This window comes from Eptatretus burgeri, chromosome 17 (assembly GCF_056783735.1).
Source record: "Eptatretus burgeri isolate ZD-2024b chromosome 17, Ebu_testis_v1, whole genome shotgun sequence".
Lineage (NCBI taxonomy): Eukaryota > Metazoa > Chordata > Myxini > Myxiniformes > Myxinidae > Eptatretus > Eptatretus burgeri.
The window spans coordinates 10,476,894-10,493,078 of NC_140977.1; the positions used below are offsets into that span (position 1 = coordinate 10,476,894).

The 16,185-nt window shown below is 42.2% G+C and overlaps 2 protein-coding genes across 5 annotated transcripts in view; both read right to left on the reverse strand.

Annotated features, from left to right (window-relative positions):
- The window catches only part of LOC147009285 (uncharacterized), a 36,237-nt gene extending 24,235 nt beyond the window's left edge, over positions 1-12,002 (reverse strand). For all 3 annotated transcript variants that reach the window (XM_085862170.1, XM_085862167.1, XM_085862168.1), the window contains exons 1-2: positions 11,306-12,002; positions 3,180-3,242 (exon numbers count right to left, since the gene is read on the reverse strand). In XM_085862170.1, coding sequence (XP_085718296.1) covers positions 3,180-3,242; positions 11,306-11,417 — 175 coding nt within the window. In that variant the 5' untranslated portion in view covers positions 11,418-12,002. The remainder of the gene's footprint in view (positions 1-3,179; positions 3,243-11,305) is intronic.
- PTDSS1 (phosphatidylserine synthase 1) overlaps positions 1-16,185 on the reverse strand; it is a 163,610-nt gene that overhangs the window by 78,860 nt on the left and 68,565 nt on the right. The window lies entirely within an intron of this gene.

Consider the following 16,185-nt stretch of genomic DNA (forward strand, 5'->3'; position numbering starts at 1 on the left):
TGTGCAAGAGCAGCAGATCAGGTTTTTAGGACACGTGAACTGATGTCATCCGGTCCAGTTGCAGAATCAGAGTCGAGAGTTGAAAGAACCTTCTCCACCTTCTCCGGGGCAAAGAACACAGATTGCAAAAGCAGATCGGTCAGACATATTCCAAATGTTTAACCAGCTTGTGATTTTATCAAGGTCTGAAGAGAGGGAAGAGGCCACAGCCTGCCTGTCTGAAAGATTAGGGATGCCTATGTGAAGGATGAGGACAGATGCCTTGCCTGGAGAAATTCAAGCGGCAAGGTGATCTCGCCACATTCTTACATGAGGTCACAACATGTGCAACCTTCGGCTTCAGCGGGATGAAAGACGAACATTAAACAACCCTATCATAAATATGTCTGGACTTCAAACACATTAGGGGACCGAGGGGAAATTGCTGCAACTGGCACCATGTTCCCCTTATGACACTTGTCTCGGTTGTACTTTAACCTCTAAATGTTGAGCTTCGAGCTGTGAAGCTGCATGTACCGTTTTAAAAATATTTTGTATGACTCAGCCAGTCAGAATGGATGACCGACCAGATTCAGAGCAGATACTCTTCAACACTCGATTCAATCATTACAACCTAAAAATGAGTTTGAATCATTTTTGTTTTTTTGAAATATTATCCCAAAATACCATTTGTGTGTGTGTGTGTAGCGCTGATACACAAACACACCGACACGGCACTGTGCAGGCCCTCCAACACCCACTCAAATTTTGCAGGTTTCAACCGGATTTTGCACACATCACCCCCTCATCTGTTTGCAAATTGTTCATTCATAATAATAATGATAATAATAATCAATAATTGCATTTACATTGTGCCTTTTGCCAATGGATACAAGGCACTGGATGGGCCACTGATACGAGGTGCTGAATGGGCCACCCACATTCATTGTATTTGTTTTTTAGTTTTGCAAACTGTCGCAGCCTGATTACAACAAATGGTAGAAGTAGTCATTTTCACTTGCTTGGGGATGCAAGATACACTTCCCACAAGACCGCACAGGGTAGGTCAGTCAGGAGAAGGCATGTGCGTATGAACCAGGACAGCAATGGGAGGTAACGCTCACCAAACTTGCGAAGGTTGTGAAAATAGTGCTTACTGCTCCTCATTCTAATGCCAAAGAACGGTTTTTGTATCATTCGGAATATTCGGAGAAATGACAGAGGGACATTACTGCTGCAAGGTACCCTCTCCATGTTCTTGTCACAGTAAAGATTTATCTACCTGAGACAAAAACAGAACCTTATTATGCATTTTCAACAATCTAAATCTATATTCTAAAAAGGAGCCATGTCTGTCTGTCTGTCTGTTTGTCATGTTATAACTTGAGAACGGATTAACAGATTTCAATAAATCGAAATACGGTGGATTAAGAGAACTCTCAGGAAAGTTAGTGATGAAACAAGCTCGAATGAGCTAAGATCCTCGTCCTCTTAATGATGACGTCATAAAAACGAATATGACGTCATTGTGATGTATCAGGTCTGCGATAAATTATCTGTGCTAATGCCCGGCTCGATTCCCGCAAACAAAATTCAAACAGCTTGCCTAGTTTCGGAGATAATGGTATAGGCGATTTCCATTAGCGGCGATATTATGACGTCAACTTTTTTTCTAGGAAGAATTTCCAAAATCGGAGATGGTTACTGCCTGCGCATGGGCTTTCTGCATATACATGGCGAGTTTCACGAAGATCCGATGAAAACTCTGGGTTGTCAAACAAAAAATGTCAAAAAATGGGAATGACGTCATAAAAATTGATACGACGTCATGGTGATGTATCATATGTGTGGTAATTCATCTCTGCTAATGCCCTGTTCGATTCCCACAAACAGAATTCAAAAAGCTTGCCGAGTTTCGGAGATAATTTTTTAGGCGATTTCCATTAGCGGAGATATTTTGACGTCATAACTTTTCTTCTGGGAGGAATTTTCAAAATCGGAGATGGTTTGTGTCTGCGCAGGGTATTTGTACATATATACGCCAAGTTTCAGGAAGTTTAGATGAAAACTGTAGGCTGTGAAACAAAAAAGTCCACAAGAACAACAACGTGAGTAAGACTTAGAGATCCTCAACGAGGATCTAAAAAAAATTGTTATTACTATTTTTTTTCATGGGTGGTTGGGCACACGTGGAAAAACTGCAAAGATCAACTTGTGACGCTGGTTATCCCTGCACTCCAAGGAATCCTTTTTCTTCTTGCCCTATTGATTAGTCATCACAGTAAAGATTGGTATTTCCGTCAGCGAAGCGACACGTCAAATATTCTAGTCATTACTTAACCAAGCCAAGAAATCTACTTCGTTCTTACAACAAACAAGTGTGCTCTACAAAAGATGGTGGCCCATCCACCAGTTGACTGGTTCAACAAACTCATGTAAGGTTCTCTCTTTTTGCATTGGGGATGGGGGGGGCAGGCGAGGGGGGGGGTAGTGTCATGTTGTAACCACGGCAATAAAATCATTAAAATGCTTAAAATAGCTAAGAAAGATGAAAATAAGTGCTCGCCTACATGTATTTGGCATATCATATCTCTCCATTTGCTACTATGACTCCCCTGATGTTTTTCAACAGGTTGGAAAGTTTGACTCCACTCGATTCTACTCTCATGTACATAGCAATGCAAAAGGTGACTGGCTCTTCTCTCTGCTCAGCTCCGGTTTTGCCGCATGCAACTCACGAACATTCCCAAAAATCCGTCTCCCTCGCAAACCACTCGTTGATGTGAGATGGTTTTATATTTTGAAAGAATTAGAAACTGCTCAACACCATCGCATGAGATCGTTCTATATACGTAATCAGCCAGAACTTCTCTCGATGGGTGGTAAATCTGACTACAATATTAATACTTGCCACTTTTTTTTCTCTATCCAACTTTTACAACAAACATCTTGTCTCACCAACACAGAAATAAATAATAAACGATTCATTTAATATCGAATCACAAGAATAATCAGCAATAACATCGCACCAAACCAATACACCGCTCAAAAGTGAACTAGTAAAGAAATTATGACTGTCGTTTGATTGAGATCGACCAGAAACTTCAGTTTGCAAAACGAACAAACATAGCAGTCCCATTTTATATTAAAGACTAACTAAAAACTAACTACAACATGAATATTGTTGTTGTTGCTCAAACCTTTATCGAGCGAGGAGGACTGGTCCAGAAACTCGGACTCCATCTTCACAGCCACAATAAAATCTAAAATAAAACATCACACTCAAACTCAATTTTAAGAAACATTTCTAAACAAACTCATTATCACAATACATGTTCAGGAAGTGTTTGCTTTTCAATCTCCGATAAACACTTATTTGAAACATGTTTGAAAAAGTAAATCCAATGATCTGCCGTTGGTCAATGCTTGCCAAAACTACTAGTTCATGTCACCCTTGAACTTTATTTATTCTTTATCCATAATTAACACGAAATCCACTGGAAGGTTAAAACAAAGGCCAAATGTTCAAACAAAGACAAATAATGGAAGAGTACAAACCCGTTTCTGAAAACTGAAAACCCACATACCCGTTTTTGTATCATCAAAGCCCGTATTGAATGGAAAGTACGATCAATTATAAAAATTTAAAAACCGCAATGTTTCGCTTCCATTTCACTTGCAAGGACTGACACACAGACCAATATACCTGTAACGACGACCTCAAGCCGATATGTAAGGTACCGTTCCAGTCTTTTGGCTGTCTGTCATCAAGAGCTTTACCCAACTGAAGGCCACGTCACCACCCTCCAGGATTCCGCACGCAGTATCACTTCCCTTCCAATCATGGCTATCATATTGCCATCACCACAAATCAATTGGTATGTACTTACCAATTTGCTCTTCTACTTTTTCGTGATATTTATTGGTACTTTCAAGTATTTTAAAATGGTACGATTTGATTTGGATTGTCTCATTCATATACAGTGTGTCCACAAATTATCGTTCCAATTTCAAACCATAAAAATAACCAGAGTTGGTGTCAAAGCCACCCAATGCTCGCCTGTTTATACATTTATCGTTTTTAAAAGACCAGTCTAATAATATTTTTTTATAAAGCATTGCGGTGAAGTCTGATCCAAATAATTTTAAAGCAATATATGTATTTGTAATCAGTAAAAAATAGTGTGTAGATAAAAACATTAGAAAGGAAGAAACTTTCACGTTGATGTGCTGCAAAAAAGTTAAGTTCAAAACAGGTCAAAAATTAAAAAAAAAAAGAAATTATTTTTTCATTTCAACTTCACTACATCAATAATATACCCCAAAGGAACCTCCATGCCAAATATCAGCATCCTAATACACATATTAAGTGAATGGCAAGCTTCTAAATAACTTGCACCAAAAACTTTAACGTTGATGTGCTACAAAAAAAGTTAAGTTCAAAACAGGTCAAAAATTTTTAAAAATTGAAATAATTTTTTTATTTCAACTTCACTACATCAATAATATACCCCAAAGGAACCTGCAGGCCAAACATCAGCATCCTAATACACATATTAAGTGAATGGCAAGCTTCTAAATAACTTGCACCAAAAACTTTAACGTTGATGTGCTACAAAAAAGTTAAGTTCAAAACAGGTCAAAAATTAAAAAAAAAAATTGAATTTTTTTTTATTTCAACTTCACTACATCAATAGTATAACCCAAAGGAACCTCCATGCCAAATATCAGCATCCTAGTACACATATTAAATGAATGGCAAGCTTTTAAATAACTTGCACCAAAAACTTTAACATTTTCACGCTGACGCTGACGCTCACGCCGGGGGTATCGCTATAGCTCTCTGTTCTTCGAACAGGCGAGCTAAAAATGAAATGGGATACAACGATGTGATTTGAGGCATGTGAAAGAACATTTCTCACAGTTTTGTCAAAATAATCATATGGCATTTATCATAATTTGACCTCCATAAACCAGGCAACTGCGTCTTCTGGTCGGGATGTCATTTGCAGAAAATGTGACATCACACAGAAAATGTGACCTGTCATCACAAGCGACACCTGGAAACGAAAAAAAAAACTTTTATAAATGTTCTTTCATGTGCATCAAACCACATCGTAGTATCCCATTTCATTAATGTTTTATTGTGGTTTGAATTTGGAAGGGTAATTTGTGGACACCCTAAAGCCTACTAGGCAAACTTTCCTCTGAACATCGTGTCACCACAATCACAGAGTTTGAACTTTTTTTGAAGTTATCTTACGTGGAATCTCCTTATCATTAATGATTATTCAATTCTGTTTTCAGTCTAAAGGCACAATGAAGTCGTGTGATGATGACATTGATGGAGACGATAGCCCATGCTGCATGAATGCGAAGATGACTCCATCCATAAAAGGCCCACTCAAACTATTGTCAGAAAAGATTTAATGTCTCGGTATCCTTTCACAAGACCAAAGGAAGGAGACCCGTCAATAGCAGTTTGTAGCATGTGCACACACTCGTTCAGGATCAGTCATGGTGGAGTCAATGACATCAAGAGACATGCGGCGAGGACTCAACATCAACAAATGGCAAAGGCAGTCAAAAGCAGCTCCTCCATCAAATGTTTCTTCCCTGTTAAAGAGTCGCAGTTGCACACTGAAGATCTGGTGACAAAAGTGGAGATTCTTTTTGCTGGACATAGAGTGGAGCACAACATACCTTTTGCTTCCACTGACTCAACAAGATTCTGCTGCAGCATCGTAATCTGAACGGTTACTTCGCCAGTCAAAATGAGACCAAGCATCCTCGACTTTGAAGGCTCCAAGAACACTTTGGAAATCCATGGACTGAAATTTATTTTTCCAGTTCATTTTGTAAAGGTTTGTTAACACCAACAATATCTTCCAATTCGAGGAACCTAATATTAATTGTGTGGAGACAGAACTGACAATGTTTATACAAAGCTTGCTGGGTTGGTTTCTGAAAGAGGAAGCATATCATAAAAGGAATTCATGAAGTGGATGTTGATGATCCAGCCTCATTTCAGGACAAACCTTTCTTGGGTTTTCAAGCAACCAATCTGTCTGACATCAATGCATTCGGGCGTTGGAATCCTCCAGATTTGGAATCCTCCAGTTGGAAAAGAGCTGCGGGGGAATTCTCCATTGGCTGGCATGCCGCCATCTTGTAAGATCTGACGTGGCCCAATAGCTGGTCCCAGGTCCCCTCGGTAGATCTGACATGTGGGTAATTGGCCCCGTCTGCCCCAGAGGCTATAAGCTGCACTCGGTGCGTGTCTGTCTCTCTCCCCCCTTCCCTGGTCCTGGACGCTTTGGTTCGTGCTCCCAACGAAGCTCCTGGACCCTCGGTTGGGGAGAGCAGTGTCGGGGCCATTCCAGAGAGCGGTACCAATCTGGGGAGGGTGACGGTGACGTACATACCGGTATGCTGAGGCAACCCTGTCCTTCCCAATTTGTCTCCCTGTATGTGTGTGGTCTGATGGTACCCTGTTTTGTTACGCAGTAGGTGAGGCTTTGGTTAAGCTAAGTCTGCAACTTGTACATTTTCTTTCTTTTTTTGTAACTACACATCTTGATTGCTCCTTTCATTGCATTTCCCCTTTTCCTGTCCCGGTTGGCCTTTGCCGCCATTAAAGCCCTCGCGTTCCCTTCGCCCCTTCCCGTGCCCCTCATCGCTCATTGTAAATAAATCATTCTTGTTATATTTCCAATCTGCCCATGGTTGTACTTTCTTCCATTGGTCCAGCAATGTCCATATGTAGATTAGCCAGGTTATAATTCCCCAACTAATTGGCTCTCACATCAATCTGGCATTGTGCTAGCCGAAAGCTCGGCTGCATTAATCAAGATCCAATAAAGACAAGAACAGCACAATTGCCGAGGGTGCGACTCCCCGGGAAGAAGATCACATGTTCTTTGGTAAACTGTTGTCAGACAGAGGACCCTGAGTCACGTGGTCAAGTTATTGGCGTTCGCAGTCAATTAGCGACCCGTCGCAACACAAAGTTATTCGTGTGTGATGGCCTCGATTCCCGGTGAGTCCGGGGAGAACCAGGGATACCCCCACCCTTGTACCCCCGCGACACCAGGTCCGCAACAAAATTAACATTATTGCTAAATAATAATTATTATATAAACAATAATAATAGTATAATAATTGGCAATAATAAAAAGGATTAAAAAAATTAGCACGATCCCCTGGCCGCTCATGTCGATAAATTTCAAATTCCTTTACGCGATTAGAATAACGGTAACCTCCTAATCTCACCGCCAGCCGTAAACACAAACACAAAAAGCTAATCCAGGGGTATGTAACATAACCAATTACCTTGCCAAGTCATTCCTTTCAAAATCCAAGCTGTTCCTTATCAACCGTATTGTTGGAGTGCTTGTTGAGTGCTCAAGCCACTTGGCGAGCATTCTACAAGCTGATTGGTAATGGAACTCGCCCCAGCACTATGTATTTGGCCTCGGACCGTTTCCTGGTTCTGCCGCTTGTGCAATGAAAAAAAGTTAATTCCAGGTGATAGTCACCCTTTTCGGCTATTGTTGAGCCCGCCCAGCGGGCGCTGGGGTCGTTTTGCTTCATCCCCGCAACAGGTGCTCCGATTTTAAAAACCACAACGTTCTGCTGTGCGCATGAGTTCGTTGAATTTACTGGTGAGGGGTTGTTTTGTAATTTGCGAAACAATATCGATATATATTAACAAGAGGAGGTATACAAATTTTATTGTGATTACTGACAGACAGAGTACCTGCCCGACGGACGATCTTGTTCCAAACATGCAACACATTCTTCTGACGCATACCTTTATTTGAGTGATGTATAGGCAACGGACAGCTCTATATCTAGGCAAAATAAATAAATAACCCATGAAGTTATGTGTATGAAGCAAAAACATACCTTCTGCATATAATTCAAAACACCTACTGATAAAAACACCCCGATACGTTAACTGGGGTCGTGCTCATCCTACATAGCAAATCATGATGTAAGCGGCCCACAACCACAGGAGTGGCTCGACAAACACACACACACACACACACACACACACACACACACACACACACACACACACACACACACACACACACACACACACACACACACACACACACACACACACACACACCGGTCTGTGAATTATAGTAAAGGACAAGTCTGGAGACGGCGATGGTTCACGAGCAATGTACACGGTTTGCCTTTTTTATTTTTTGACCTTCGAGGGGACGCCACGGGCAAACTGGCAGGAATTGGGAAAAACGTAAATGATGAAAGTTGTAGTACTCGAAGAGCACTACTTGCATACCAACTTTCATTTGTAACAGTTGAAAACCCTACGAGCTTGATGCCCAATTTATTGATTTTTTTAACATTTTCTAAGTTTGTGACCTTGTGACCTTGACCTTGGGATGACAATGAAACATTGAGCTCCGTGGGGCTATGCAAGGTGCCATTGGGCTAACCAAATACCGAAACCCCTGCCAGATTCGACAAACCACCTCGGAGAAGATGCAAATTGAAATCGGCTACCCCCTAAAAACACGTTTTTTCGGCGTGGCTCCGCCCATAATGGGCGCAGCACCCCCATTTTCAGGAAAACACGAGATCATGATATGAACCTCCCACCAAAATTTTATCAGGATCGGATCAAAACCCACGGAGCTATGCTCAGGACAGACAGACAGACAGACAGACAGACACACACCCACAACGAATATAGTGGTCACTTACTGACTCGTGAACCAATAAGGGAAGAAAGAGGGAAGTGATTGTGAATTTAATGTTCCATATTTATTTACTTTTAACTTGAAGTCATATTTTCATATTTTACATTATACAGAATTTCCATGGGTCCGAGATAGTCTCGTCAGGTCTTTTAGGTCCTCAGGGTCATTTGGATCCCCTGGGTCTTTTGGGTCCTCTGCATATTTTGGGTGTTCAGGGTCTTTTGTGCGTTGTGGGTCTTTTCAGTCTTTTGGGTCTTCAGGGTATTTTGGGTTCTTGTTGGGTCCTTAGGATCGTTTGGGTCCTCGGGGTGGGTCTTTTGGGTCCTCTGGGTACTTTAGGTTAAGTATTTCTGGTAACAATTGTTGGTGACGTCAGCACAACTGTCCAAGCATTGGGTGAAGAGCGGACATACATACATACTGTACATGGATGTATATAGGACGGATGGGGAGCCACGAATTGGCCTTCTTTCCAGAGTAGTTTCAGTACGTACTTGTCCTGCCTCACGATGACACCGAATATGAACACATCTTCTCGTAAGTTCACAAAAACAAGACCGATTTCAAAGGAACCTCTTCAAATGCGGTCATATCCAGCCTGCTCTCCTCCTCACATGGAAAACCAGCTCATTCTACACAACCCTGCGTCATAAGTTTGATCCACCGAAATACTGTCCCGATCCCCCAATCACGACGCTCCCCATGGGGCCCCCATTATGTGGGCCAACTTTGGTGGCCATCCTTTCCCACAATGTTCCGTTCTCAAGATATATAAGATGAGGGAACGGGCAGACACACGAACAGGAACACGGAGTGTGATTTACCTGACGGGAGATTGGTTAGTAAACGATCCGCACGTGGATAACAAAAAAAGGAGGGACATGTTTGGTAGAAATCCGCAGGAAGAGGGAAACCATGAAACTTCTCCTCGGACTCGTCCACTAACGAATCTGCTCTCAGGAATCAAAATCACCTCTCGAGCTCCGAATACAACTCCTCATACTCGTCCGTTAACGAATCTGCTTTCAGGAATCAAAATCACCGCTCGAGCTCCGATTACAACTCCTCAGACTCGTCCGTTAACGAATCTGCTTTCAGGAATCAAAATCACCGCTCGAGCTCCGATTACAACTCCTCAAACTCGTCCGATAACGAATCTGCTTTCAGGAATCAAAATCACCGCTCGAGCTCCGATTACAACTCCTCAAACTCGTCCGTTAACGAATCTGCTCTCAGGAATCAAAATCACCGCTCGAGCTCCGATTACAACTCCTCAGACTCGTCCGTTAACGAATCTGCTCTCAGGAATCAAAATCACCGCTCGAGCTCCGATTACAACTCCTCATACTCGTCCGTTAACGAATCTGCTTTCAGGAATCAAAATCACCGCTCGAGCTCCGATTACAACTCCTCAGACTCGTCCGTTAACGAATCTGCTTTTAGGAATCAAAATCACCGCTCGAGCTCCGATTACAACTCCTCAGACTCGTCCACTAACGAATCTGCTCTCAGGAATCAAAATCACCGCTCGAGCTCCGATTACAACTCCTCAGACTCGTCCGTTAACGAATCTACTCTCAGGAATCAAAATCACCGCTCGAGCTCCGATTACAACTCCTCATACTCGTCCGTTAACGAATCTGCTTTCAGGAATCAAAATCACCGCTCGAGCTCCGATTACAACTCCTCATACTCGTCCGTTAACAAATCTGCTCTCAGGAATCAAAATCACCGCTCGAGCTCCGATTACAACTCCTCATACTCGTCCGTTAACGAATCTGCTCTCAGGAATCAAAATCACCGCTCGAGCTCCGATTACAACTCCTCAGACTCGTCTGTTAACGAATCTGCTCTCAGGAATCAAAATCACCGCTTGAGCTCCGATTAAAACTCCTCATACTCGTCCGTTAACGAATCTGCTTTCAGGAATCAAAATGACCGCTCGAGCTCCGATTACAACTCCTCAGACTCGTCCGTTAACGAATCTGCTTTTAGGAATCAAAATCACCGCTCGAGCTCCGATTACAACTCCTCAGACTCGTCCACTAACGAATCTGCTCTCAGGAATCAAAATCACCGCTCGAGCTCCGATTACAACTCCTCAGACTCGTCCACTAACGAATCTGCTCTCAGGAATCAAAATCACCGCTCGAGCTCCGATTACAACTCCTCAGACTCGTCCGTTAACGAATCTGCTTTCAGGAATCAAAATCACCGCTCGAGCTCCGATTACAACTCCTCAGACTCGTCCGTTAACGAATCTGCTTTCAGGAATCAAAATCACCGCTCGAGCTCCGATTAAAACTCCTCAGACTTGTCCGTTAACGAATCTGCTTTCAGGAATCAAAATCACCGCTCGAGCTCCGATTACAACTCCTCAGACTCGTCCGTTAACGAATCTGCTCTCAGAAATCAAAATCACCGCTCGAGCTCCGATTATAACGAACGAAATCGTTTCACCGGCTCAGGACATCGACACGGGTCGTGTACGAGGGGGGACCCGACCCGGACATCGTGGGATTCTCCACAGAAATTATTTACTTACATAGTGCACAGCACGGATCCCGCACGGGAACAAGAACAGCACGTACCGGGTCCGAACTCCTTATCCTCGAGTGGATTGACCCCGTTCCTTCCATGGGAGATACTCGTGGATCCCGGAGGGTTCACCTCGTGTTCCTCACCGGAGAGATCTCGGTTCATCGCACACAGTGTGGTAGAGAAGAGTACAGTGTGGTAGAGAAGAGTACAGTGTGGTAGAGAAGAGTACAGTGTGGTAGAATGTACTACAATCACGAACAATGTGCGAGTGAAGACCCTCTGCACCACAGCGATCTCTGAAACTCCTTTCACTCCACTATTCCAAGTCGCAGATTCGCCACAGAGGAAAATTTTCTTTCAAATATTATTTTGTTGTTCGACGTGAAGAGTCGGAGAGCTATCGCCGGCACCCTAAACAAATTTAAAATTTCGGTTCTTTCAAAGTTAAGAATTTCCAAATTCTTAACATACAGAGGGCGATATGCATCGACGGCATGGCCGCTACATCAGCCAATGAAGCTCCCCCGCAAGCTTGTGATGCAAACGAAAAATAACAATACGAAGAAGAAGAAGTTTATCCCCGTGTGTCATGTTTCTTGAAATGTCCCATTTGGTAAATCAGACTCAAACAAGGGTTTCCATTATTACCACACTCACACGCCATGTTTCTGTTTGTCGGTCTGCTCGTTCCCTCGTGTTATATTTCTTGAAAATGAGAACAGAACATTATTGGACCAATAAATTTGGCAGAGAGAATGGGGGACCCATTGGGAGTGTCGTTGGGGAGGTTTCGATGGGGGGGGGGGGGACGAGGAGATCTCTGTGACGGCTTTTGTTACACACGCACACGTGTGGAGATATCACACACACACACACACACACACACACACGTGTGGACATATCACACACACACACACACACACACACACGTGTGGACATATCACACACACACACACACACACACACACACACACACACGTGTGGACATATCACACACACACACACACACACGTGTGGACATATCACACACACACACACACACACACACACACACACGTGTGTGTATCATTTCTATGTCCATAATTTTGTTTTTTTCTTGTTATTATTTTTGTATACATTAGTGCAGGGGTATATGTTTGCACGTTGGCAAATTATGTTAATTTGTGGCACCAAAGATTTTCTGACTAAGAATGTCCCGCTGAACAAGAAAATCTTTGGTGCCAATTTTTTAGAGATATTTGACTACGTTTTTTCAGGTATATATACCTGTACATCAGAACATATAATTGACTGATTCAGCAAAATTTTTGACATGATTTTTTTATATATCTTTGATGAACCATGTCATGTAGCACCTCAAAATAATCGGTGTGGACCATGGTATACAATCAAAATGTCAGAATTTATACAAACCATAGTTTAATTAAATGGTCCCGTAAAATCCAAGATGGCCACCTCGAAATCATAAAATTCAACTAATTTGCATATAAGAATATTTATGCAAAATTAGTTAAGATAACAACACAGTCTATTTGTTGTAATAAATTAGTTGTTGATCATGAGGAATCCCATTTCAGAAGAGTTATTTGATTGGATATCTTTAAATACAACTTAGCAGATAATTAATTAATTAATTAATTATTATCTTACTATTTGCTGATTATACATTTTTTAGAAAATAGACAACATCGCAGCTATATAAACTATATATTAATTCCCTTACAATAATTTTTTGCATAAGATTCACAATTTTCTTTATCTTTCAGAGAGTGGATGACATCGCAGTTATATTAATCATAATACTCGTGCATAAATCACACAGTCATGCCAATACAATCATTATGTGCATTTGGTTAACAAGTTTGCTTTACCTTTCTTGCTTCTGTTTATTTCAGATGTACTTACATATGCTGTACCAGACCACTAATCATAAAAATTGAGGTATCTCTCTGAAATCAAAATGGACAATCCTCATTCCAAGCTTCCTCGTGTAACTTCAGAGACAAACTATGCAATATGTCTGAAGTGTCAAGTTCCAGGTGGACAACTGGTTGCCAATCCCACCTCATATGACAAGTTCCTAGACAGTGTTCATGAGCGTGCAGGTTATGGTGATCCTGGTTATCTACCATTGAGCAGCAGACTCCAGGATGTTGATGCATCAGATCTTCAATCAAATGGGGGCGTCTTGGCACAGGGAGTGCTTTCAAGAGACTGTGCATAAGCTCAAAATTGATCGTGTGAAGATGCGATTTCAGAAAAGTACAGCCACCAAAGATTCTGTCATACTGCTATCATCTCCAGTAGGCCGTCCGTCATCTTCCCAAGCATCAAAATGTGATAACTCACCGTGTTCAGATGCCACAGCAGGGACGAAGCCATTCACCCGATCATCATCAGTCTCACATAACAAGATGCAACATATATTCTGTCATGGAGATGGAACGACAAAACAATTGCATGAAGTGTGTTCATTTGACATTGGAAAAAAATCTACGACGCTGTCCAAATCAGTGTTAATGATGAATGGAAGGTTCGATTGCAATCCATATCACCAAATGACGCTCGGGCCATAGATGTAAAATATCATCTCCCCTGCTACGTGAAACATGTACAGCGTCGACCACAGCAACAAACGTTGAATCCTCACCAAGTGGATCAGAACCAAAAGACTATTCTTGCCGACATCGAGTTCTTCAATGTATTGAAAAATGTACTTCACTCTGGCAACATTGTTTCAATGAATGATGTCACCAACACCTACATTGGCATCCGCAGAATGCATGGAGTGGTAGGAGGAAAATTGATTCAGAATAAACATGTTAAAGATCTGATCAAGACACACCTTGAAAATGTTGAATTCTTACGTCCCAGTGCGAGACAATCTGAAATGTTAGGCTCCAAGACTACGAAAGATTCTGCCATCAGAAAGGAAATCGACTCCCGAAGTATGGAACAGAACATGAAAAGCATTTTTGAATGTGCGAATACTCTTCGAAAAGACATTCTTCGTGGCAGAGAAACGCCATGGGTCTTTGACAGATCACTTAACAGTGGTAGTAGAGATGATAACGTCCCAGCATCCTTGACAGCACTGCTCCGATGGGTGTTAGAAGGGCCATCCATGTCCTTGACTGATGAACGTGCAAACCACATTGATAGAGCAACCATCAACATTGCACAGAACATAATGTATGAAGAGAAAACCCAAAGGCAAGTGACACATATACCCAAGAATGTGAACTCATTTGCAGAATCCGAGAAATTGCCACCTACAAAAGGAGCACTGGAACAACACATCAAGCGAGCTCATTATCAGGCTATGGTGTGGTACCATGATGAAATAGCCAAACCAAAACTACCAGAACCATCAGAATATGGTTGGACATTCGAGAACAACCTATACAGGCCAGTGATAACCCATCTACCACCTGCACCAAAGGCTGTCCTGGAACTTCTGAGGTGCAAATGTATCAAACAAATGTGCAGAACGGCACGTTGTTCCTGCAAGCGAGCAAATGTTGTATGTACAGAGATGTGCACTTGTGAGGCATGTGATGACATCTGTGAGAACACTCTACAATCAGCAGTCTCTAATTCAGATGACAGTGATGATAAACTATAATGATGAACTCTGAAATAATATAAAATAGAACACTTAAGTTGGCCAAGCGACATGCACCAATTTTGTTCAATAAATTTGAAAATACGCTAAATTTAAATATTTTAAAATATATAACAATTTATATAAGATAAGTAGCATGATAATTTCCTGCCAAAATTACTCTGTACATCTAACCGGTCATTTTAAGGTGCTATATGACATACTTATAAATACGTTTTGAAAAAATAAAATTTTGTTATAACACGATCAGGGTCATCTCGTATTTTCTGGAAAAAAATCACACTAAACATGCATAAAAAAATTGGCACCAAGATTTTTCAATTTCAATATACTCCTGTAGTCACAAAAAAACCTTACAACATAAATTAACATAGTTTGCAAACATGACCATGTGTCTCAACATATACCTCTGCACTACCTTGTCGAGGCTCGTATGAGAGCTAACACACAACGCACAGCAAGGGGGGCATGAGACAAGGGGGGTGGGAGTGGGAAGGACAAAACAGTGGGGAACAGAGACATTAGGAGATCAGTGGAAGGAAGAGAGATGGGATGGGGAACACAGGGTATACAAGTTGGACATTTCAGGGACTTTCAGGAAGAAAGCAGGGAATTTGAAGAAGGTGGGCTTGGGGTGGATTTACGGGAGTAGAAAAGATCATGGTTTTAGATGGGGGAAGATAAGATGGTTAACAACTGTTTTGAAGGCCTGGAGGAAAAAATGGGATTGAACAGTGAGTTAGTTTATTCCAAAGATGGGGAAAAAGAGGAATGAAAGAGTGAAGGTGAGCATGGATTTGTGATTTTGGTAGTTTTACCAGAAGGGGGTTGTTGGCGGACCTTGAGCGCCCTGCGGAACTATGCTGGGGACAACTCGCAGACACAGCAGGGGGGGGGGGCAAGACCAGAGAGGAGACAGTAGAAGACAGAAAGACCACTGACCTGCCTGCAGTGAGAAAGTGAGAGCCCCAAAGACTCAGCCTCATCGCAGGAGATACCAATGATCCTAAATGCCTTGGTTTCCACAGCGTGAAGCTGAGAAAGGTGAGAGGCAGGAGCACCAGCCCCAAGGGGAGAGCAGTGCTCCATCAGGCGGCAGATGAAAGCTTTGTATGTGGTCAGGAGCTCAGGTGGGCCAAGGAAGGACTTTTCATGATGGAGGGTTCCCATTCGGCAACTGGCTTTGGAGGCCAGGTTGGAAATGTGAGTTTCCCAGGAAAGATTATGGCAGATCGTGAGACCCAGAAGCTTGAATGAAAGGACTTCTTCCAGAGGATTGTTGAGAAACTCGATGGGGTGAGGGAT